This window comes from Portunus trituberculatus, chromosome 46 (genome assembly GCF_017591435.1).
Source record: "Portunus trituberculatus isolate SZX2019 chromosome 46, ASM1759143v1, whole genome shotgun sequence".
Classification (NCBI taxonomy): Eukaryota; Metazoa; Arthropoda; class Malacostraca; order Decapoda; family Portunidae; genus Portunus; species Portunus trituberculatus.
The window spans coordinates 30376784-30400234 of NC_059300.1; the positions used below are offsets into that span (position 1 = coordinate 30376784).

Below are 23451 nucleotides of genomic sequence, written 5' to 3' on the forward strand. Positions count from 1 at the left end.
CACCTACGATATGTTCTGTACACACCACAAACTAAAGTAGACGGAGCCTTTAACTCTTTTTTACCATCCTCTCAAATTCCATATCGTTATTTTTCATACAACATGGGACAGTGCCACTAAATACTTGCTTCTCAAGGTTTTGCGACCAGGAGGCAGGCAGGAAAAGGAATGTTTCGAAGCTTCGGTACTATTTCCTTATTTACGTCAGCAAAGATCTGTGACCTGCCTCATAAGCACTCAAGACAGACAGCTCTCTCTCCTGAAAAAAAAGCCAAATGTGAAGACATGTCATGCTTTTTTTTTAATATATTTCTCACTTTATATTTTTTTTAAGTTGCCATTGTATTGCTCACATCCTTTATTCTTTCCTTGTATCCTTTGTTTTAACCTCTTTGACTTTCATGTGTCCCTACTTTTTTTTTTATTATTATTAATTTTTTCCTCTTACAGACATGATAAGGAGAACGCCCAAAATATTACGTCTTTGTGTCCGTGTTACTGACCCGAGCCACCGATCGAGAGAGTCGAGAAGCGGTGGTGTTGTTATGGTTCGGTGCTGCTCCGTCTCAGCCACAGCCCGCTGGCGCATCAAACCAAACCCACGTGTTACGCGGCCTCCTTGGTTGTGTTAGTACTCTTTATTTTCATTTCTCACAGTGTGTATTTGGTAATAAATTTATGGGATTTTATATATTATTTTAAGAAGATAAAGAAAGAAGAAACATTCTGAGCCACTCTTGACCAGTTCGTGAATTAAACATCAACATCTTTCCACCAATCAAAGTCTTAGATGTGTCAAATCTTTTCAAGCTCCCTAATGACTCGGCACAATTACTCTGATTATTGTCTGCTATGTTCATCTATCACTCTACTTGATAACCTATTCCTTCTTGTTTGTTTCAATATAATTTTAGCAATGTTATTATATTGTTTTCAATTTAATTAATTTGAAAAATTCTTTGTAACCTGCATTCACTCACACCCGGCAAAGAACAAGGTTGCATCACAGTAAAAGGCGGATTCAAACGTGCCAATTTGCGACTGTTTTTATACGTCGGTAGAGTTTCCGACTCATCCCTTTTAGTCGGAAAATGTCAGACGCAGCGCCTGGAAAGTATCGACTAGTTGTCGCCTTGGCAGGAAGTGAGTGTAAACAAACAGCTACCCGCCAGGATGTCTTCCTCCAGTGACGATGATGAAGCTGTGGTTGTTCTTCTTTTGGCGTACCGGAAGAGTCAACAGAAAAGAAAATGCCCGTGGATACGTCCCTGGCTATGTAGAAGGAAAGAAAGGAGTGTCTACCACACTTTAAATTAGCCTACATCTCATACGAAAAATTGTTAATCTGAAGATTGTGCACAATTGCGACCAAATTAAATCCTGACAAGTCCGGTCCTCACTTCCAACAACACCTTGTATTGAGGGAAACAGTTTTTGTAGAGTGGCAGCTATTTTGCCGAACGACAATTTGCGCAAATTTTTTTTTTTTTTTTTTTTTTTTTTACTGTATAATTAATTTCTGGGGTCTTAGATGTTTTCTTTTTCCCTCTTCAAGTCTAATAATCTTCTTCTCTATCTCTAGAGACCACATTTTCAAAACTTACTCCGTGATGTCATCACGTAAATAAAGTCGCAAATCGACTAGTAAGACCAACATGTTGGTCTTGATTTGCGACTGCTTTCTGCAGTCGCTAGGCCCCGATTGCGAGTCGGAAACTCTATGTGAGTAAAAAAAAAAAAATCCAAATTGGCACATGTGAACCCGCCTAACTCGATACACTTATTGATTAAGTTGGATGGGTAAAACAATGCAGACTAGTCTCGTTTGTCTGAATAATAACGATGTTCTTCACACTGACTGGGGCGATGGCAGAGACAACAACTGTAGCATGAATTAAACCAATGATCTTACCACTCTCATATAATTATTATCATCATCATTACTTTTACCATTATTGTTACCATCACCCTTACTACCAACACTACATACCATCATTATTACTGACATAACACTTACTATTAGTATCAACATTGATCTCACCACCACCAAAATTATCAAAATTATCATTATTACAGTTATTGTCATTATTACAGTTATCATCATTACCATTACTATCAACAGTTACCAATCTGTCGAGATCAAAGGAACATGTGCCGCAAACAACAATCGAATGAGGACGTGTACGCTGGGTAATGAAAGATGGACACTCTCAAAGTTAACATTTGTCATAGGGCATTAGTATTGTCGTCGTCGTCTTTACGCAGAAATCGTCGGCAACGACGGAAAATTGTTAATAGTGTGACGCCGCCTTCACTTGGAGAGAGAAAACAAGAAGCGGTCTTTGAATCTTAAGAGGAACTAATTAATTTTCTTTGAGGTCTCTCTCTCTCTCTCTCTCTCTCTCTCTCTCTCTCTCTCTCTCTCTCTCTCTCTCATAAAGTGGTGCAAACAGGGCTCATAAAACCTCTATGCAAGTCATGAACACTATTTACAGGAAAATTTTCCTAGTGTAATCTGTGAAAATGAAACATGCATATTTGACTGTAAACTGTGAAAAGAAAAGGTCGATTTTCTCTCTGTCGTCCGTGATTCATTTAATTATCTGAAATGCACAACAGTATAATATATAATGGCACCGGTTCATGGTTACCGTGGAAATTTAGTCCTTATGTTAGTTTGTGAAAAAGATTCACGAATGAATCTCAGGTAAGTCAGGTTACCCTTAGGGCGTAGAAATACCTTGCGGCAACTCACCTGCCAGACGTACGAAGACATACCGTCTGTAACACCCCCTAACAAGATCAACCATAGTAACATCCTCACTTTAGCTAAGCAACGTACAAAAGTACAAAATACATATGACTATATCCCATGCAATCTCCATAGATATGAGAATAAAAAGCTTAAATATCAACAAGTAAAATCCTAGTACGTTATCCTTTCCCTGTTCAACGCATGGCAGTTTCCGCCCACAAGTGGAAGAGGGAGGAGTGTGCTATCGATCTCCGGTGGTGGCGGTGGGCATCTCATCTTGGAAGGAAACGGAGATTCAAACCAGTCAACACAATGGCTGGGGCGATCATCGAGAACCTCAGCGGCAGGAAACTGGGCATCCTCATCGTGTTCCTGATGTTGTGCCAAGTAGTCTGCTTCCTGGTCGGGGCATTGATCGGTGAGGGAACTTGGGAACACGTAACTCTAATGCCTCCACTGCCTACAAACAAAGGCATCGCTGGGAGCATCCTTCACCCCTTTCCTCTGTCACTGTTCCCGGAGGCTGTCACGCCCCTCTTTCCCTTCCGTCGGCCTCTGGGTGTCGATTCACGTCTCCTGGGCTACGTGATGGCTAGGGAAGATCGTGGGATGAGTGAGGGAAGAAGGGAGAATGTGGTTGGTTGGGAGAGGAGGGCCGGGGAGGACGGCACGAGGGCGGAGGGCTGACTGCACATGGTGTCCTGTCTGTCAGTTAGGCGTCTTGGGAAGTAAACTAAGGCTGGCACGTGTTTACTTCTTCCACCCTTTCCTTGGTCATCTCCTTCCCTGTTGCACTTCAATGAACGAGATGTGTGTGTAGTTTGGTCAGTATCACGGTGTTTAGTGTTGGTGTTGTTAGAGTTGTAGGATATGGTCGTTTACATAATCTTGGTAGTTTGTGAATTTTCCCTTACAGGTTATTATCACAGGCTGCGGTTTTATCATCTATTTTCACGTAAGCAGCGTTGAATAAACTCGTGTATTATCAGTGCGTAAAAACTGAGGCTCAGGTAATTGTGCTATTGTGAACAAGAGTCGTTTTTGTCGTAGTTAACTGGAAATTTGTCTTTACGAAATGGAAATTTAGGAAATCATCTTCAAACCTGTACAACATGCATCTGCAGACTCCAGCAGTGTAAAGTGTATTATGTAAAGAGCATTTGAGGGATGGAAGTACGAGTCGTGAATTTAGATGTTTGTCTGTGTGCGAGTGGTAATGTATGCTTGCCCATGCTTTGTATTGTATGACTATCATATTACATTAGGTACGGGCTGGGATGTATTCATGAATAAAACGAAAGAACAAAAAGTGTCCTTAATTTGCATGTTATCTGATTTGTTGTGCTGTTTGTTCTCGAGTACGTGCATGACTTATTCTTAAATGTGTGTGTGTGTGTGTGTGTGTGTGTCCCAGGAAGTAAAGGTTGTAGAGGATGTTTACGGGAGTGGGGAGCGGATCCGAGTCACTTCCCAGAACCAGCTAACTGCGAGGCGGGGGCCTCCTGCTTGTTTGGAAGTCTTTGTTAGTGTCACGGGTTTGGTGACTATTAGATGATGACAGCTTTAGAGGGGGCTGTTAGGGAGTCTATGAGAGATGACGAGTATAGGAGAAATGACACCCGCTTTGTCCTAATTTTGGGGCTTTCCAATCACTGTTAACACGTGGTCTACTAAAATACGTTGTCATACTAAAAAGTCCTTTCAGTGATACTAATGATATCTTCGTCCGCAGCTCCGGCGCCTTCTTCAGCCATGTCTGTACTGGGAACCAAATGCATTGACAAGAAGTACAGCAAGGACAAATGGTATTATCCCCGCGGGGAGAAGCGTTGTCGGTCCATCTCCAGCCTGGATGAGCCTGTGGTGGAACAAGACAACATCGAGGCCAATGACATCATCTTTGCCTTCCAGGTCAGCGCGTGCTCTCCTCGTTCGCCTCGATTTTTGTGAATTTGGAGAATTAAGTTGCTCTCTCTCTCTCTCTCTCTCTCTCTCTCTCTCTCTCTCTCTCTCTCTCTCTCTCTCTCTCTCTCTCATATGCTGTGTTCTTTGAGTTTTACTTGGAGACTGGAAAACCGGTCTGCCCGATCTCTTTTTATGTCTTTTTCAGTTTTATTTATATATGTTTTTTGTGAACTTGCCTTAATAGAGAAGGAAAGAATCTCCCTCTTTGTTACATCATATTATGTTCTTTCAGTTTTGCGTGTGGTAGGGATGATATTGCCTCGATGTTGGCACTGTAATTATCCTAGTCAAGTTGTCTTTTAAGAAACTGTCTTGTAAGCATTGAACCTATACATTACATTACGCTGTGTAATGAAGAGGTCATGAACTCAACTGGAACTTGAGGCAAAGCATGAAATGTATCTTGGGAGGGGAAAAAAACTGGAAGAGAGCGCGAGGAAGGGAAGTGATATTGGAAGATTGAAGGCCAGCATCAGTGATATTGTAATGATTTATTTTCTTGTCTTTTGGTTTGGTTGGTCAAGAATATATCAGTTTTGTTTTGTGAAATGAAAAAAAAAAAATGATGCAAATACAGAGGTATCTTCAGATTGTCTATTGAGTTGTGTGCTTTCCCTTTAATGCCTTTATTATTCCTTTCATTCTCCTTAACCTTCACTGTGTCTGCTGGCTGCTATTCCTTCAGTTCCTTTATAAAATCCTTTGATTCCCATTGACTCTTGCTATTTGCTGGCTGCCTTACCTTTAGTGTTTATAATTCCTTTAATTTTCCTTGACCCTTATTATGTCTGCCAGTTTCTTGTTATGAAAGGCCACAGCAGAGAAGCTTATATCATATTTAATTGTTTTTCATGTTTACTTGGCCTTCTTTCACCTTGCCTAGAATACTATGATGTTACTCTGATGGTCTATATATTATCTGTTCAACACATGACATTCTGCTCATATCCTTTATCTACTTTAGCCACTTAATTATTTTACTGTATTCAAGATGTCATCATCTTTGGCTTGCTTCCTCATCCATCTCTGTATGTTGTATTCACAGATCCCATCGCCAAAGGACAACTTTGCTCTTGACTACTCTCGCTGGCAGCAGAACCTCCTGTCGGTGATGCATTTGGACATTTACTATGATGACGATGCCAAATTTGGTAAGAAGAGAGGCATTGAGGAAAAATCCTAGTTTTTTCTGCCTAATGGTATTCTCTTTCTTATTTAAACTGTCTCATGCAGTTTCCAGTCATATTCATAGAGCATTTATAGATTCATTCTTCATTTGTTTCCTGCTATTTAGGGTCTCTAAGAATCAAGTTTTTTTTTTTTCACCACTTTTCATTCGATATAATTTTCTATCCTTTAGAAATAATGTCCTTTTCTGATGTTTTGTGTTAATTTTTCATTTGTACACTTATTTATTTTGTGTGAAGAGAGATTTTCTTATGAAAAATTTTTAGAAATGATTGTCATAACCAAATTCTAGGACTGTAAGATTACATGTTACAAGTGCATACGTGGTCTAGCTTGTTGTGTGTTGCTAGCAGTCCAGTGAGAAAGACAAACTATCAACCATCTTCTCTTCCTCTTCCCAGACCCCAATGCAGTGATGACCATTGAGGCACGCCTTGGCTACCGCAACAAGGGTGACCCAGACACCAAATGGACAGAATATGCCTCCTCCGTGGAAGAGAGAACCCTTGACTGTTACATTGAGCCCCGCCACATGAGGGCTGAGTACATCTATAACTGTTCCTCTGTGCCTATGTTTGAGCTGGGGTCCCTTCACCACGATTTCTACCTCCTCAATATTCGCCTTCCTATGGACACTGCAAAAGAGTCTTGGGGAGTGAACACCAATGATAACCTGGGCCGCCTGACAGACATGTGGGTGGTGGTGAGTGTCCCTCAGGTTTCAGTTACAGTGGTGCCTTGGTTTACATCCCCTTTGGAATGAGTCCAAATTGGTATATATCTTGTTTGAATGTGGAAAAATTTGCCTGGTATATGATCTTTGTTTGGAATTCAACTCATTTGCTAGAACTTATATGGATCAAAATGAGTCACACCACCACATGCTACCCTTGCTTATCTCTCGAAACAGTCATGACTGTCCACAACCAGTGTTACCATTTTTTCATCTAATTGCATTTGCATTTGACAACACAAAGAATGCACATTTTTTTGTAGAAATGGTTAAAAGAATATGAAGCTGGAATTCTGTTCTCATAATGTTGATAATCCTTATCTCCATTCTGCTTACAGTTCATCCACCAAAATGGAGGCTTCACTAAGGTGTGGGTGTCCCTTAAGACCATCTTCTTCCCCACCATGGTTGCCATCATGGCATGGTTCTGGCGTCGCATCTCCCTGCTCACTCGTCCCCCTGCCCTGCTGGAGTACATGCTGATGGTGCTTGGTGCTGCCCTCACCTTCCTCAACTGTGAGTCCATCCTGCTCTGGCCATGGCAGGATTGAAGCAGGAAACTTATTAAAGATATCAATTTGTCTGTGTATGGCTTAGATGACAGTTTTTTGTTTGCAGAGTGAAGTTCACTTACATAATATATCCTTTTGTCATACTCTTGTATTTGTAAACATTAGGTAATAGCAATTTGTAGTTTTATATCACAACTTGTATAGATCTGAATATCAAAGTACAGTTCTTACTTTCCATATGCATTAGGCAAAAGATAGTGATCTGTACTTGGTATTTTTTTCAACCTGTTCCTTGAAATTCATATTAGAGAAAGATTGGAATATTAAAGAACTAAATGACTCCTGATCCACATCTCCATCACCACCAGGCCCCTTGGAGTACCTGACGCTGGTGTACGACTGTCCCTGGATGACAGTAGTCAGTGACATCCGGCAGGGTCTCTTCTACGCCTCACTGCTCTCCTTCTGGCTCATCTTTACTGGAGAACATCTTATGGTGGGTGTATAGCCTTCCTGGTGCTTGGTGATGGCACAAGGTTGGAAGTGGAGGTGACAAAGATGCTTCTTTCTTTTTCATTCATGTCTTGTGATGAAGCTAAGGAAATTTTTTATATCTTGGTTTTATAAAACTGGAAGCTCTCTTTAGTGTTACTGTATTGAGGGAGTTGGATTGCTTCTCCAATGAGAGGTGACAATACTACCTGTTTTTCTGTGCAATTTCTGCTTCAAAACTCTCATTGCTTATCCAGCTTTTATTTTCTTCTATGTTAGGAGAGATGTTGAGGACATGAGAATAAAAAGCCTTGGTAAAGTGGTGGATAAAATATTTAAGTATTTTAGAGAACAAAGGAAGGAGTTAGAAAGGATGTGTGTGGACAGAATCAAGTATAGACTTCTGTCATGACCAGGACTTCTAAAATAAACATCCTTCTTTTAGTCACCATAATTTCATCTGAAATTATGATGACATCTGAAGGTGTTTATTCAATCCTAACTTTTTGATATGACAGATATTGTACTTCAACTTTTGGCTAACATTTCACATGTGCTACATATAGTCATGTTTCTTGTTGCATCTAAACCATGCACCAGGCAAGTGTATCCTTTCTGTGCTGGCTTGTGCATGCCTGCCACTGGTATGATTGCTACAGTCTTACTCTGTCCTACCTAACACTAGACATTAAGGCTGATGCAGCTCTTTCTGATTAACACCATGTCTTGTTCTTCTTTCTGTTCCATGTCTGATGATGATGCACCGTGCAGATAGCGGTAAGTGCCGACCAGAGACTTGTGATTAACAAATGGTCTTAGGCATATTTTTCATTAATCAGATTTACTCTTCTAAAGATGAGCTCAGAAATTAACAAGTACGAGTATTATAAAACATTACAGTAATGAATCAGTAAAATGCTTTCTAGGAGAAAGGATAAAAAAAAAATGAAAGAAAAATCATGTACATAAAGTATAGTGAGTGTTTTGTATTGAGTATGTGACCCCATTAAGGATTGGGCTCTCCACTGCTATGCTAAACCTACCTGTGCTACATCTATGATGGTCTGAGAATAGCTCTACCATTAATTAAAAGTTCATTATTGGCATTTTCTTTTATTTTTTTTTATGTATTTATTTTTTATTCCATTAATTTTTTCTGTACATACTGTGAAACATGCAAGAATGTGTGGGATGTACAGGAAGAGAAGTTTTCATTGTAGTTTATGACCAGATTAAGTGACCTCTGTCAGTTACCTCCTCCTTACCTTTACATCATCAAAGAACAAAGTTGTCAACTGAAAAATTGCAATTATTCTCTAAGAAACAAACCAAACTGTTCATATTGTTTATCATTCTTATGAAGGAATTAGACGTATTCAGATGGATTCTGAAGCAATTGGTAGTTAACATGGCAGACAAACTTGAATATTGTGACTGAAATGGTAAATTGATGGACAGGAGAATCTACAAAAGGGTCACACCTAAACAGTACAAAATTGGTCCACTGTAGTATAGTATAAAAAAGTATAGTAACAAATCGGTGAGACTTTGCCTTCTGGGAGGGATAGGAGCTCGATCAAATCCTCTTCAATTCAACAATAACAAGGAATAGGTGGAGGAAACTGTCATGTACGTACATGTAACCTCTCTATTGATTTACAGTGTTGTCACTCCCACAGGATGACATCGAGAGGAACCGCATCCGAGTGTATTGGCGCCACCTGAGTGCTGTGCTGGGCGGCTGCCTCTGCCTCTTCATTTTTGACATGTGTGAGCGAGGTGTCCAGCTACGCAACCCCTTCTACTCTATCTGGGTGACTCCCATTGGCACCAACCTGGCCCTTGCCTTCATCATGCTGGCAGGAATCTGTGCTGGCCTCTACTTCTGCTTCCTCTCTTACATGATCTGGAAGGTGAGTCTTTGCTCTGTGACACTGCATTCCAGATATTGTGTCTCCTCTCCTGGATATGTTGTAGATCTACTTATTTTTTTTTTTTTTTTTTTTTTTTTTTTTTTTTTTTTTTACGGTAAGGCCTATAGCGCCTGTAGGCACACTTGAAGAGTGTATGGGAAGCGCTGTTCAGCTTCCGCCCATTAGTGGCGCTGGCAATTTTATTTATAGTGGTACCCATATTAGGGCCCATATCACCGCCCAAGCTCATCTTGAGTGTAACCACCTAGAACCACCTAGAACTTGGGTATCATGGTGATATGTAGGTAACTTTAAACCACTCGACAAATGGCAAAGTGTTTTAAGGCTGTACGTGGTGGGATTCGAACCTACGCGTGGACGTCTGCCCGATCCCACGCTCACCACCTTATCCACCATGCCACCGCCTTCCTTGTTCTGCCCTGTTCTGTTGTATTTTATGGTCAGTTATAATTGTACTCACATTTTTATGTTGTGTAGGCAAGTTCCTATTCTAGATGTATATTTTGCTTTTCAGGTCATATTACCTCCTTATCTTATTCTTTTCTGTATTTTGTTTCATGTCTATATTTTTCTTACTTTTGTGTATACAACTTTAATTGACTTTACATTTGATCAGGCATTTACTCATTGCTCACATCCATATGGCCATTCCCAGCCATTCATCCACTACCTCACCCTAGTATATTCACTTCTCACTTCGCTACACCTGTTACCTAATCTTTGGTACTCCTGCAGGTCTTCATCAATATCAGCAGCAAGCGCCAGTCCCTCCCTGCCATGTCCTCAGCCCGCAGACTCCACTACGAGGGCATCATTTATCGTTTCAAGGTCCTCATGCTGGCCACCCTTCTCTGTGCTGCCATGACTGTTATTGGCTTCATTCTGGGTCAGGTACAGTATTTAATGATTTCCTCCTCTTGTATCAAGTTTACATGTCTTTTTGAATGTTTTGTGAGTGAATTTTGGCCATGTTGTGGAATTATGTTGCCAGCTGTGGTATGCCTAAGTTCTTGAGGTATAGTTTGGTTGTTCATGAGATTATCCCTCACCACCAGTGGCTGAGGGGGCCAAGAGTGCAAATGATGTGTGTAAGTGTGTGAGTTCTGGTGTGTATCCATTGGTTGCCATCCTTCGTATGTTACCTGCTTACCTCAAACCCTGTGTGCCTGCAGGTCTCAGAGGGACAGTGGTCATGGGACGATAACATCAAGCTGGAGTACACAAGTGCATTCTTCACGGGTGTGTATGGCATGTGGAACATCTACACCTTTGCTCTGATCTGCCTCTACGCACCATCCCACAAACGCTGGCCCAAGGACCAAGGTGAGCTACCCAACGCATGACTAAACCTTGCAGTAGATATTCACATTATTGGCTTGACACTTTGTGCAAGAATTTTCACCTGTCTGACACTCACATTATAGTTATTATTCAAGTAGACAGTTTCCTTTCACTGTAAAATATATTGTCATGCACACCTTTACTACAATATCATGCTTCAGCTTTTCCAGGCGTGATGAAGAATAAATAACCATGATTATATATGCATCATATTAGCTGGCACTTTCTTAAGGGATAATGTTTTATTGGGGCTATGCAGTGTTGGTATAAGTTAGTCCGGTGCAGGTCTTCAGGTCACACTCTCTAGTATAGTACCTCTCAGGGAGCTGTGGAACTAACTGAATGTCATTGTTTACTTGTGTTTGTCTCGGATGATGATGGTGTCTAACTTTGATGTTTTCACTTCAGACTGGGCAGTGTCAGACAACTGTGGTATGTTTCTCACAGGTCATGTGTGTTGTGGTGTAGTGATGTTGCTTTGTCGAACAGCATTTTCATTTTTATTTCATTCTTGTTCTTATTTTATATTTTATTAGTTAATTTCTTTTCATTGGTTTATTGTATTTTATTTAGTTTTGTTACGTAGATAGCTAGTACTAGTGTCAAACTATTCATTGCTAAACCAAAAGCAGTATTTAATTAGAATAAGTATGTTGTTTTTATTTTTCAAATTTTGAAGCTGAGTTTTGTGTTTTATGTTGCTATACATTTTTTCCCCTTCAGTGTTACAGATCATTAAAACCTTTACTTCATTATCAAGTTTTATAAGGAAGTTTTAATTCAAATTTTGCTTTGCATGTCTCTGAAAACCAGACAACCTGGGCACCTGTGACCCTTTTTTGTGTTCATATCCTAATCATCAGCTTCATTGCTTCCAGTCCTTAGTGGGTGAAACCAGGAAGCAAACATATTTATTTGGTTGGGGTTCTCTTAACAACGAAGCAGTAATGGTGCCAATGTATGTAAGCATCCCATGAATTGCTTTGGTCATTCCATAAACAGCAGGTGTCATGCTTGAGGTGTTTAAGATGATTATTTCAGCCATGCCTAGTGATACGAATGGTTAGCATTAGCTAGTGAGTAATCTATTGTGAGCTGGTCCCTTTGTACTCAGTAGATGCCTATTTATTTGTTTATATTTTGTCATGGCACTTGTTTTGAAAAGAATGCAAATAATGTAATTTATTCTGAATACTATCTATACATAAGTGCAGTGCTGTGTGTTAATAATAATCTGGCAGTGTTGGGCAGGGCTGAGGCTAAAGCAAAGGTTAGAGGTAATCGGAAGCATGTTATCAAACATCTGACCACATGAGAGGTGTCAAGCTGAAACATGATGAGATACTTATATATACCTAAACTTGGCAGGGATCACCTTTCATTGGAGTTTAATATCAAATATACTTTAGGAATCAATAAAGGAAGGAGGGAAAGAGTTAGAATGGCTATGAAGGAACAGCACTAATTCAGTAAATTAAGAGAACAGCAAAATTATGTGTAAAGTGCGGGTCATAGAAAACATAGGATGCTTATATACCCTTGTTTTAAATGACTTTATAATGTCAAAGATAATAGTACAGGGGTCCTCCCTTAATGCGCAGGAAAGGAGTAGAGAAAATGTGCGTATCGAAAACGCATTAACAGAATAGTAGAACCATATGTTATAAATAAGATTGGGACTGGGGCTCACCACAACTGACCCCTGAGACTCGTGCATAAAGACCCCCATTTCAATCATTCCTGCACTGCGTTCTTTATGGCATCTTTACATTTCACTATGTTACACACTGGACTCATTAATATAGTAAAATCTGCCTACTTTATAGAGCTTCTCACCTGCCTCAACCTTGGCTATGATGTCTTGTTTCTCTTGAAGCAAAAATATTTTGCATCTCTTGATAAGTTATACTTGTAACACCTTTCCCTTTGGAAGGAGCCATATTCACAAACCTAGAAAGATGATAAATATTACATATCACCAACCTACAAAGGTCAAAAATATCATAATGCTTATCAGACGTGAGACGTGAAACCATAACACAGGCAAGATGGAAGTGGAACATGGCTGGACCAAAACATAAATATGGTGTCAAAGTGTCTCATTGGTTCTTTGTTATGTAATGTTGATTTATAGATTTTGATGATTAATTATTATTTTTGTTGTTAAAATATCATCTTTGAATTTTAATTTATTTTATTGGTTTTTGGCAGAAAGAAATCATTTTATAGCAGATATATTTTTTGTCATATGAAAGTTTCTTTCGCCAAATGTGCATAAAGTAAGAAATTTTGCGCATTGCACGAGTGATGGAAACAAAGTGAGGGAGCGCATAGAGCTGAAAACACATTAGCTGAGGTGTACAGTCAAAGAGGACCTCTGTATATCAATTTAATTGCCAATTTTTTATGATGTAGTTCCTTAAGAAGTTAAGAGAAAGTTTTGATGAGGAACATTATGGAATGGTTCTCTAGACGTCTTTCGTGGTGCTTTTCAAGGCTCTTGGTGATCTTTTATTGTTGTGTTGTACCTTTAAAGTGCTTTGCTTTCTCCCATTCTTTGTGCACTTCTTTGATTCCCTCATCATTTTTATATCCTCTTTGAAGGTATTTATAACAGTAGTTTTTATTTAGGAAATTGATCATGGATTTGCACATATTATTTATAGTACATGAAGCCCTTGTTTAGGAGTTATTCAGTCTTTGTCACTGCATCAGGTTTTCAATCTCAGGAAGGTTAATCACCAAGCCAATGGTCAGTCAATTTTCAGATTAATGCTGTTTCCATATTTATATTTGTGTATTTGCCTGGTATTATGGCTGTGGCTGTCATTGCTTCAGGATTATTATTTTTGTAGTGGAAAGATTCTTCAGAAATATAAACTTTTCTCTTTTGAAGTTAATTAGTATTTGCTAATTTACCTTGTCACTGGTGATTCCTGAAGCTCTCATGTTCTCAGTAATGAATTGTGGTTGATAAACAAGGGTTGCTTGTATTTAAATCATTAGTTTTTGTTGTGGTAAGGCATATGCTATCTGCTGTACCACCAATTTCAAATGTTTTGCAAGAAGTCAGTAACTTAGTCTTATTGTTAATCTTGTGTTATGTACATATTCATTGCAGTAACAGCTTATGATCAGTGGTATACCATTATCCAGCATGTCTTGCGTAAAATTGTTGATATAAGCCAAAAAATTAAATGCTGTCCTGCAAGCTGCTTGGTGCAGGCAGCTAATTTTATAAAGGCTACAAAAGACATGGGATGATCTACACTTTTGAGTTGCTTTCTTTGAAATGGTTGAAGTGAAATAGGTTCATTCAGAACCTTCATAGTGCAGTCATCCAGCATCTTTTGTTGTCCTGAGCTAATTATTGACTCCTGGTACACTTGATTAGCCCACTAACCTCTGCACCCTGGCACTGTTTCCTAGGTCTAGCTTCCATACACGGAGCACTCTTGGCACGAGGTAAGACTTGCTCACTCTGGGAGGGGGGTGACTCCTCACCCTCCTGTGGGGAAGTGATGGTTTTGACACCTTCTCTTTTGTTACTTGAGAAAGGTAGTCTTCTTACCAATTATTGACACTTGACACTCATACTGATATTTGTATTTCAATGCATGATTATATATATATATATATATATATATATATATATATATATATATATATATATATATATATATATATATACACACACAGGAAAAGGCACTATATAATCAAAATTATATTTGAAATGCAGGGTTAAATGGATAAGTTTACACATTAATGGAAATTTAATACTTATGAAATGTACAAGCACCACCCATCATACATTAACTCACAGCTGTTCCCCGAGTACAGAGTCTGTGGATAGTAGACGCTTCTTTCCCAGTGTAGCCTTTTCATAACATGAGAAGTGTGTTTTATCATCAAATAGTAAAGTACAAATTATGTCCTTGAATGAGGGTTTAAGGGCACTGCAGACTTACTCATATCCAGCACAATTCAACTCAAAAGCATCAGATGTGCAAACAAACTATGATTGTGGTAAAGTAGTGTGCACACTCATTTAGGATGAAATGCAATCATCGGGGTGGCTGTATACAGGTCCTGGGTGATTGTCATCTCCAAAGTTGTTATCAAGACTGAAAATTCATGTGATTTCCTTTGTGAGACACTTAGTTGTGTAGTCAACAACATCTTCCTTCATTAGCATGTTGCATTTAGTGTCACTGTCTAAAAGTGGCACTTGAAGAAGTAAGAAGTTCAACTATGATGTCCTTGTGACTAAAATGTTTGTAACTACACGCTCACATGTGCCACCTGTATGCTTGTTATTTTCCCCTTTATGTAATATCTTGGACAATTCAATGTTGGATATCAGGAAGCTTTCTGTATTGATAAATTTCAGGTATAATGGGAGTGATGTCATTTGGCTCCATGTTCTCAGAAGAATAATTCCACAAAGTAATCTTGCATTGTTACTAAGAGTTTATGTATGGATTCTGATTATTTTATGTTAACTTATCCTTGTTTAGACAGTTATGAATTTTTAATGAAAAATGAATTTTAGACAAATTTTTGAACTGGCAAAACATGAAATCAGCTCCCTCTGAAGCAGCAAACAGTTCAGTGTGCAGGTATGAGGCAAGTGTGGTGCCAGTTTTTGGCTTAATGTCTTCTCTTCACTTCTGTTTGGCAGCACAGGAATAGTTTTCTACTCAGTTATATTCTATGACACCAAAGGGAAATTAATCTTGGATTGAATATTTTCAGCTTTTGTTTGTTATTATAACTAACTTGCCTGTTGGTTTTGCAGTGCTATAGGTGTATAAAATGATATTATGGATGGGAACATTAACTTAGTATGTGTATTAAGCAGTACACAGCAGTGCTCCTTCATTAATGAGGTTGTCACCTAAGAGAGTGATATTGTGAATGCTGGTAAAGCTCCTTTTGCAGAGATCAACATGTCTAACTGCTGCCTTTATGATTCACCCCTTGGTGCAGTTAAGTTCTACCATCACAAATAATAAGTCTTTGGTATGTACACTGTGATTGTTATGCTGCACCAGCTTTCACCTGGTTATGTCAGGAAGGCTGCTTACCTACTAATATTTTCTCATAAAGACGAAAGCTCAGAACAAATCTTCATTTTGTCTTCAATTCTTTTCTCTTCACAACAGTTGATGCTTGTGAATTTTGTGCATATTTTACAGAAACTTATGGGAATATATAGTGTAATATAATTCCCTAAAAGTACCTTAGAATACTGCAGTACATGAACATTTGCTCTTTGATTTTAATGAATCGTGACACTGATGGAAATTTAAGTTTGCTTATGGAAAAGACTTGTCTTTCTTATAAGAATACACAGAATTGTGGGTTATATTATGAAAAAATCCTCAACTGCCTGCGTGGCAAAGAAATAATGATTGTATTTCTAATGTGCTCATGTCCTCATTTGACACACAATTTGTTGGAGAAAGAATCACTATTTTCCTGCAGACAAATTTATGAAAGAACTTGTTTCTCTGGACAAGGTGACTTCCTTCTGCACTGTGACAGGTCAATCCTAACTAAATGCACTGTCTCAGAAGCTGCCTCTTGTCTGTTTTATAGTGAGTTGTCTGTCAGGATTCAGATTCAGGGCCGGTGATGGGAATGCTTCATTAGGCAACTGTACACTATCTGTGTCTGTCTAACCTGGTTATGCTTCCTGCCTGTGTATGGGTGTGGTTGTGAAGATACAGAAGTGTCAGTGAATTGTACATGTGAAAAGTGTTATACTATATTTATGTATATATTATTTACTGGCTACATTTAATATCAACATTTAATATCAAGATTTTAGCACAATAATATCAATTGTACATGATATATCAGAGTCCAGGGGAGTTGATTTCATGTCTTAACATATTGACATTAATAACCATTGTCCCATAGCCTTTGTTCTAACCTGTTCTTATTGCAGCCTTATTCTATTTCTTCCCTCACAGAAGACCCAAACTTGGAACCATCACATTTTGATTTGAGTCCCACCCTCTGTTTCCTTCCCATGAAGTCAGTTACTTAGCCTCACAAGAGCATAACTTTTTCTCCTCCCTTTACAAGGAAGGCAGGAAGAGATACAAAGGATGGCTTTGATGACACCTCCCCTTATCATTACAGATACACAGAGCAGCACGGGGGAGGAGATTGAGTTCAGCCGACTGGCCACCGAACCTTCTGAAATGTCCTCCATAACTGCCTTTGCCAAGAAGACTGCAGCAGACTAAAATGGGAGTCCCAGCAGGGTGTACTATTGGGAAGAGCAGACTCAGGCAGTGGCAACTGGAGACTGAATTGAGAAGCTTTTTGCATGACTGATTAATGGTAATTTGTAGGCACTCAGAGGTAGCCATGTTTTTTATAAAGAATTTTATATGTGATTTATTTACTACTTAACTACATATTTTAGATCTTAAGCTTTGTGACCACAGAAGTGAGGAAGAAAATGCACAAAAAATTTTTTTTTTACATACATTATTACTTTTATAATGCCTGGATATGATTGGGAGGTTGCTTAACACAGTTCCTTGTGAAGCTTCAATTAAACATGTTGAAAGATACTAATTTTTTTTTATAAACAAATATCTTTGCACACATACTGGAGAACTTCAGATGATCATATTATTTTTATCCATGACATCAGTGACAGAAATGAGCCTGCAGGGGGCAATCATAGTCTGGGAGGGGAGGGTTGCAGCACACCGGGGATGGGGTGGGTTGTGTGGAGACACCAGTGTGACTCTCCATGGCAAACCTTGTACTGGAAAATTAGACACATTAGATCTAGGCATGCAGTATTAGTATAATATGATAAGAGATACTAATCACAGTGCTTTGTGAAGAACCTACAGTAGTTATTGATTTGCTTCCTCATAGTGTAGAGCATCAATTAACATTACATGCATACTATAATAGCCAAACCCTGTATTGCTGTTGCGTAGCACAGGTTGTGATGGGCAACAGACACCAGCTGGGAATATATTAAGTGTTGATAGAACACACAGAATAAAGAGAAAGAAGTGAAAGGGTCTTGAGTAAACATGTCCAAGATGTACAGTAACTTATATGGATTACCTCTAAGTTAAGTAAAATGTGTGACCTGTAAGTTATGTGGATTATTTAAGTGCTGGTGGGATTTATTTTAAGACAGTAGAGACGTTAAGGTTCTGTGGTAAACATGTCAGTGCTTTGGGTCACAATTATCATGTGTTGGTAGAATGTAAATGGGTTCCAATACAGAACAAGAGAGGAAGACTATAAACTATTAAGAATTATGTCCGACTTCCATTATTGCTGGGATGAAGAAATCAAAAGTGGAGGAGAGAGTATAATGAATTTTGATTAAGAAGGTAAGGAATTAAAGCAGTTGTACAAGCTGTAATAAGGACACTGAATATGGCCAGACTAATGATGTAAGATGTAACTATGGTAAATGAAAGAATAATAATGAAATTTTACAATAGCTAGATTTGGGGGAAAAGGAACATTGAGAGGTATTTGGTGTAGAATGATGGATAATTTATAAGCACAAATGATCTCTGGGTAGTAATGAGTTATGGTAATTTGCTTATTTGAAGTAGAGTTGTAAGAAAAAGTTAACAAGTTAGTGGAATGGAGTCAAGTGGAGTGTAGTTGTACAGAGGAAGGTTACAAGTGGAAGGATGTAGGGAGAGAGGCTAATAAGTTAAATAGTGGAATGGAGTCACTGATCAGATGTGGAGGGAGGTTGTAAAAGAGGATGAAATAAGTTGTAATGGTAAGTGGAATGCAGTCACTCCCAGCACCTCCATGATGAGCCAATGTGACATAACATGTACAGTGGACGACTGACTGCCCACCATGAGGCAGAGCAGCTGGTATTTGGGGCCACCAACCAATAGTATAAACACCAATCATCTTGTGTTACTTAAACTCTCTCTCTCTCTCTCTCTCTCTCTCTCTCTCTCTCAGCACAAATAAGCGGTAGTCAGTAAGCAAAGTGTAACAAGACTTCACTAACTCCTCAGCAGCCACTCTGTTCCAGTTTCCTATTCTTTGCATTGTCGTAGCGTCCGTGGTTGTGTGTCTCCCTCGCCGCATGTACCCCCAACAGAGGGGAAGCACTTAACATAATTATTGTCCTTACCTTTTCCACAAGTGAGAGAACATTGAAGTGGGTGAATCCTTGTCCTGAGAAGTCCTTAGCTGGTCAGCTTTACTACTTTGCTACTCCCACTGGGCGCGTTTCCTTCAAGCTTATGCACCCGAGAGAAGTGTTGAGCTTGGAGTGCATGCTATGTTCCTTTCTCAATTTAAGCTTGCTTGTGTATACTGTAATATTAGATAAGCTAGACCAATTGCAAGACTGACTATAATTGATTTTCGTTTGGCATTTCCTCCTTGCCTTCTTTCATTTTTCCAAATCAAGAATACCTTCACCATAAACACCTTATGGTTCTTGTGAATGTACTACTCATACTACAGCTATTATTTCTATTACTTTGTCTATAACTATTACCACTAGTGTATGAATATAAAGGCAGTCCAAAGATCACACCAAGTGCATATCACAAAATACAATGGTGAACTACTGACAATAGTAGTTCTTAGGGTACAGAAATTGAATAGAGTTATAAAGTGTGTGCATGTGTATGGAAAGGTTTGAGGTGCACAAGCATAGGCACCTCATCTTCATGACCTGCTTCTGGGGTGTGCTGGTCCATAGACACCACATCCTCAGGTGCCTCGGATCACTGTCAGGCCTTGTTTATTCCTCGTGTTCTTGATATCAAAACAATAGCATAAGCAGTAGCTATATAATACATACATGCACATCCACACAACCTGGAAACATAATCGAAGACTGCAGCCATAATGCACATCCAAATACACACTTAAGATTTTGGTAATTAATGTGTTAGTCGAAAGGACTGGAAGCTCTTACAGACCTCTTATAGAGCCTTTCTGACCCAAGGTATTGGCACTGCTTTGTGTGACAAGTCTTGCATTTCTGCTACAACTAGAAATTGTGTCCGTGTCTTAAGCATAATATAGAGATCAAATATTTTTTTTACTGTGTACTACTGTAACATTTACAGTGAAGAGAAGAAGAATGTGTATTTACCTGCACACTTTATTTTATCTTTGTACTCTCAATTTTGCAGATTTAGAGGTGTTTTCTGGGAGAGTCCTTACCTTCCTTCATTTTTTGACTTGTCAGTATTCCTCTTCTCAGTCACATCACTACTTACTTTCAATGCACTTTTCATTACGTCCCATGACTAAGACAATATTCTCAACCAAAGTACTGAAACGAATGGCTGTTATTCCCTCCTTTTTTATGTGCCAAGTGTATTCTCCTTGTGTGTTATTCATCGAGTCATTTGTTTGTCGTCCACACACGCAGAGCAAAGGTTGGCGTGTGTCTTACCTCCAGCTGATTGTTTGCTTCGTTGTATATTTATCATGTATGTATTTGTATTTGTATCTATTATTTTATTCCTTTTCGTTTATTGTACTACATATATCAGGATCTTACATTACGTATATTTGGCAGATGATTATAATTTTTTTTAATAAATGTCACTTAAATGATATGATTGACTTACCCTAATGTGAAGAGTACAGTAAGAGCATTGAAGACATTTGTGTAGGTGTTGGATATTTGTGTGTGTGTGTGTGTGTGTGTGTGTGTGTGTGTGTGTGTGTGTGTGTGTGATTCACCACGGTCGTCTGCTGGTCACCCAGCCAGTCTTCCCCATTACGGAGCGAGCTCAGAGCTCATAGACCGATCTTCGGGTAGGACTGAGACCACAACACACTCCACACACCGGGAAAGCGAGGCCACAACCCCTCGAGTTACATCCCGTACCTATTTACTGCTAGGTGAACAGGGGCCACACATTAAGAGGCTTGCCCATTTGTCTTGCCGCGTCGGGACTCAAACCCGGCCCTCTCAATTGTGTGTGTGTGTGTGTGTGTGTGTGTGCTTCCATAGAAAATAGTGATGTCATTACCTCCACCCCCAAAAAAAAAAAAAAAAAAGAATGCCATAGGTTTATTTTCTCCCTGAAGATGGATTATTTTCTATCTAATTTTGAGTCAATATTTCTTTCTCTCCTTTCATTTTCACCAAAGGATGATGCAAGGCTGGGGAATCTGTTCAGTCATGGTGCATAGAAGAAACTGGGTCTGTGAGGGTGGTGACTGGAATGTATCAAAGCTGTGGGTATGTTGAACTGTAGGAAGTTTTGTAGAGCCTGCTGTGGACACATGGAGTTTATGGAGTATGCAGAGTGAGCTGTGATGTTTTTTTTTTTTTTCTTATTATTATGAACATGTTTAGTACTCCTATCATACTTTCTGTGGCTGCAGGGAGTATAAAAAAATATTAGATTAGGGATAATGTTGCCCAAAAGCTCCTGACTCTGTTGGTTGTTCCCGTGGCATTTCCTTGGTACCTGTAACTGCAGGAAGTATAATGTAGTGTGTACTGAAGTTTGTCTTGTTCTGGACCTCTTTTATTTATTCATTTTATTTTTTAATGGCCTATAGCACCTGTAGGTATACTTGAAAAGTATTTATGGGAAGTGCTGTTCAGCTTCCACCCATAAGTGGCTCAAGTAATTTTATTCATAGTGGTATCCATATGAGGGCCCACATCACCACCCAAGCTCCTCTTTGGTGTAACCGCCTAGAACCTGGGTATCATGGTGACATGTAGGTAACTTTAAACCATTCGACAAATGACATACTCGTAGTTTCAAGGCAGTACGTGGTGGGATTCGAACCTACGCGTGGACATCTTTGAGTAGCCTTGTTCAGAAGTTCTTGTGTATGTTGAGAGTTTCTATGACATTATCTCACAATAGGTTATAAATGACACTTTAATGCCTATGATAAGTTGCATAACTATGTGGTACAGTGATCAGATATTGGCAAACACTTATCTAATAATTTGTTGTTTGGTTAAATGAAAAATAAAAACAAAATAGCTAATAAAAAATTGAATAAAGCACTCAAGTTCAAGTTAATGAAAATGATTTAGGCTTAAGTCACAACTAAATAATGCCAGGGTAAACACAGAAGAACACACACACACACACACACACACACGTTATTTGATAGGCCTACGCGTGAAGTCAATGTGTAATGTCAATAATCACCTATCAGTCCAGAAATCAGTATCATCTTTTAATCATCTATCACCTTAAAACATTGCACTACTACAACGAACATCGCTGGGTGAGATAACAGGAAAAATCACGACAACCGATAAAACAATAACGAATGGATAACCCATAACTCATCATCGTTATAGCAACCATGTACCGCAACAACGCCCACTACTACTATTATTACCACTATTTACTACTACTACTACTACTACTACTGTTATTACCCTTATGAGAACCAGTGTCCTCCTGTCTCCTACCTGAATAAATTACAATACCTAATGAGCGACAGGCAAGATGCGAGAGGCAACCGTTCATAAGCTGAGTGGTGAGGCAAATCTGTGGCTCCGTGTATTTTTCTGGCGGCGGTGTGCGGGAGTGTGTGGTGGTGATGACTGGCGAGCGGCGTGGCCACGTGAGCTTTCTCTACTCCAGCCACACCACCTGTTGCCATCTCCCCATTCCAGACCACCCAGCCTCTCCAACCCCTCCCATCCACACAGTACATGTACTGTACATCTCCATTTCCACTCGCTCCATCCATCAACATTTACGCCCGCCCCATTTTGTCCTCTACTTGCCTCTAGTCCCTGGTTTATTGGAGCTAACATGGAGGCAGATGCTAAATTACTTCGCTTTGACACCACCACCTTGGTTTTGCTCTCTTTCCGTATAAAAAGGAAAACAAACATGATTCTTTTCAACAGTCATCGATCATCTGCACACCCGCCCATCACCATAGGCATAGACTTTCTTCCTCCTCTGCCTCCTCACTCCTCTTCCCGCTCTACATCTCAAATTTTCCCTCTTTTCTCCACAACCCTCCCACACAAAAAGGAAAGGAAACAAAACCCATCATTTATTTAAACAGCCAGCAGTTAGTAACCTTCAATCGCCTCACAATAGGCTTTCTCATTTTTCATTTCTCATTTTCTCTCGTCTTCGCACTCATCCATTCCTTCTCTTTGTTTACTATACTAGTGCGCATCCCAGCATACCTATATCGCCTCTTGACCCCATCAGTACTATGACGCTTTATCGTATTAATCTTGCTGACTATTTGGGGATTTTATACAGCTTCAGAAACAAATGTGGGGATTACAATAGTGAAGACTCTGGCCATTAACCTTCTGACCTCCATAAACCCTTCCTAATCTAAAAAAAAAAAAAAAAAAGAAAAGAAAAAAATTGTCCAATCACACCCAAACTCAAGGTAAATACGTGTCCCAGTACTGAAGAGGTTAAAGTATTTGTGGCGTGTAATCCAGGTGATGTTTATGTTATGTTATGCTTATGTTATGTTGTCTTTGTTAGCCAGGCACACTTATTATGTGTATGCGTATGTTAT

The 23451-nt window shown here is 39.3% G+C and overlaps 1 protein-coding gene across 5 annotated transcripts; it reads left to right on the forward strand.

The window, feature by feature from the left end:
- The first annotated feature begins 2963 nt into the window (after positions 1-2963).
- Positions 2964-20520, forward strand: LOC123520160 (protein wntless-like). 5 transcript variants are annotated; one of them, XM_045282149.1, is made up of 13 exons: positions 2964-3173; positions 4488-4666; positions 5766-5871; positions 6310-6611; positions 6980-7157; positions 7522-7649; positions 8417-8422; positions 9325-9558; positions 10315-10470; positions 10752-10902; positions 11329-11352; positions 14350-14385; positions 17071-20520. In XM_045282149.1, the coding sequence occupies exons 1-13, from the start codon at positions 3068-3070 to the stop codon at positions 17175-17177; spliced, it is 1713 nt and encodes a 570-aa protein (XP_045138084.1). In that variant the 5' UTR covers positions 2964-3067; the 3' UTR covers positions 17178-20520. The 5 variants fall into 5 exon arrangements, with proteins under 5 accessions (XP_045138084.1, XP_045138087.1, XP_045138085.1 ...); XM_045282152.1 differs by lacking the exon at positions 14350-14385; XM_045282150.1 differs by lacking the exon at positions 8417-8422.
- The last annotated feature ends 2931 nt before the right edge of the window (positions 20521-23451 follow it).

What these genes read in the sequence shown, in the direction of transcription:
- LOC123520160 (XM_045282149.1), top strand. Translation starts at nt 3,068, where the DNA reads ATGGCTGGGGCGATCATCGAGAACCTCAGCGGCAGGAAACTGGGCATC. An exon ending in ACATCATCTTTGCCTTCCAG is followed by an intron (nt 4,667 to 5,765) that starts GTCAGCGCGTGC and finishes TTGTATTCACAG; the next exon opens with ATCCCATCGCCAAAGGACAA. An exon ending in CGGAGCACTCTTGGCACGAG is followed by an intron (nt 14,386 to 17,070) that starts GTAAGACTTGCT and finishes TTATCATTACAG; the next exon opens with ATACACAGAGCAGCACGGGG.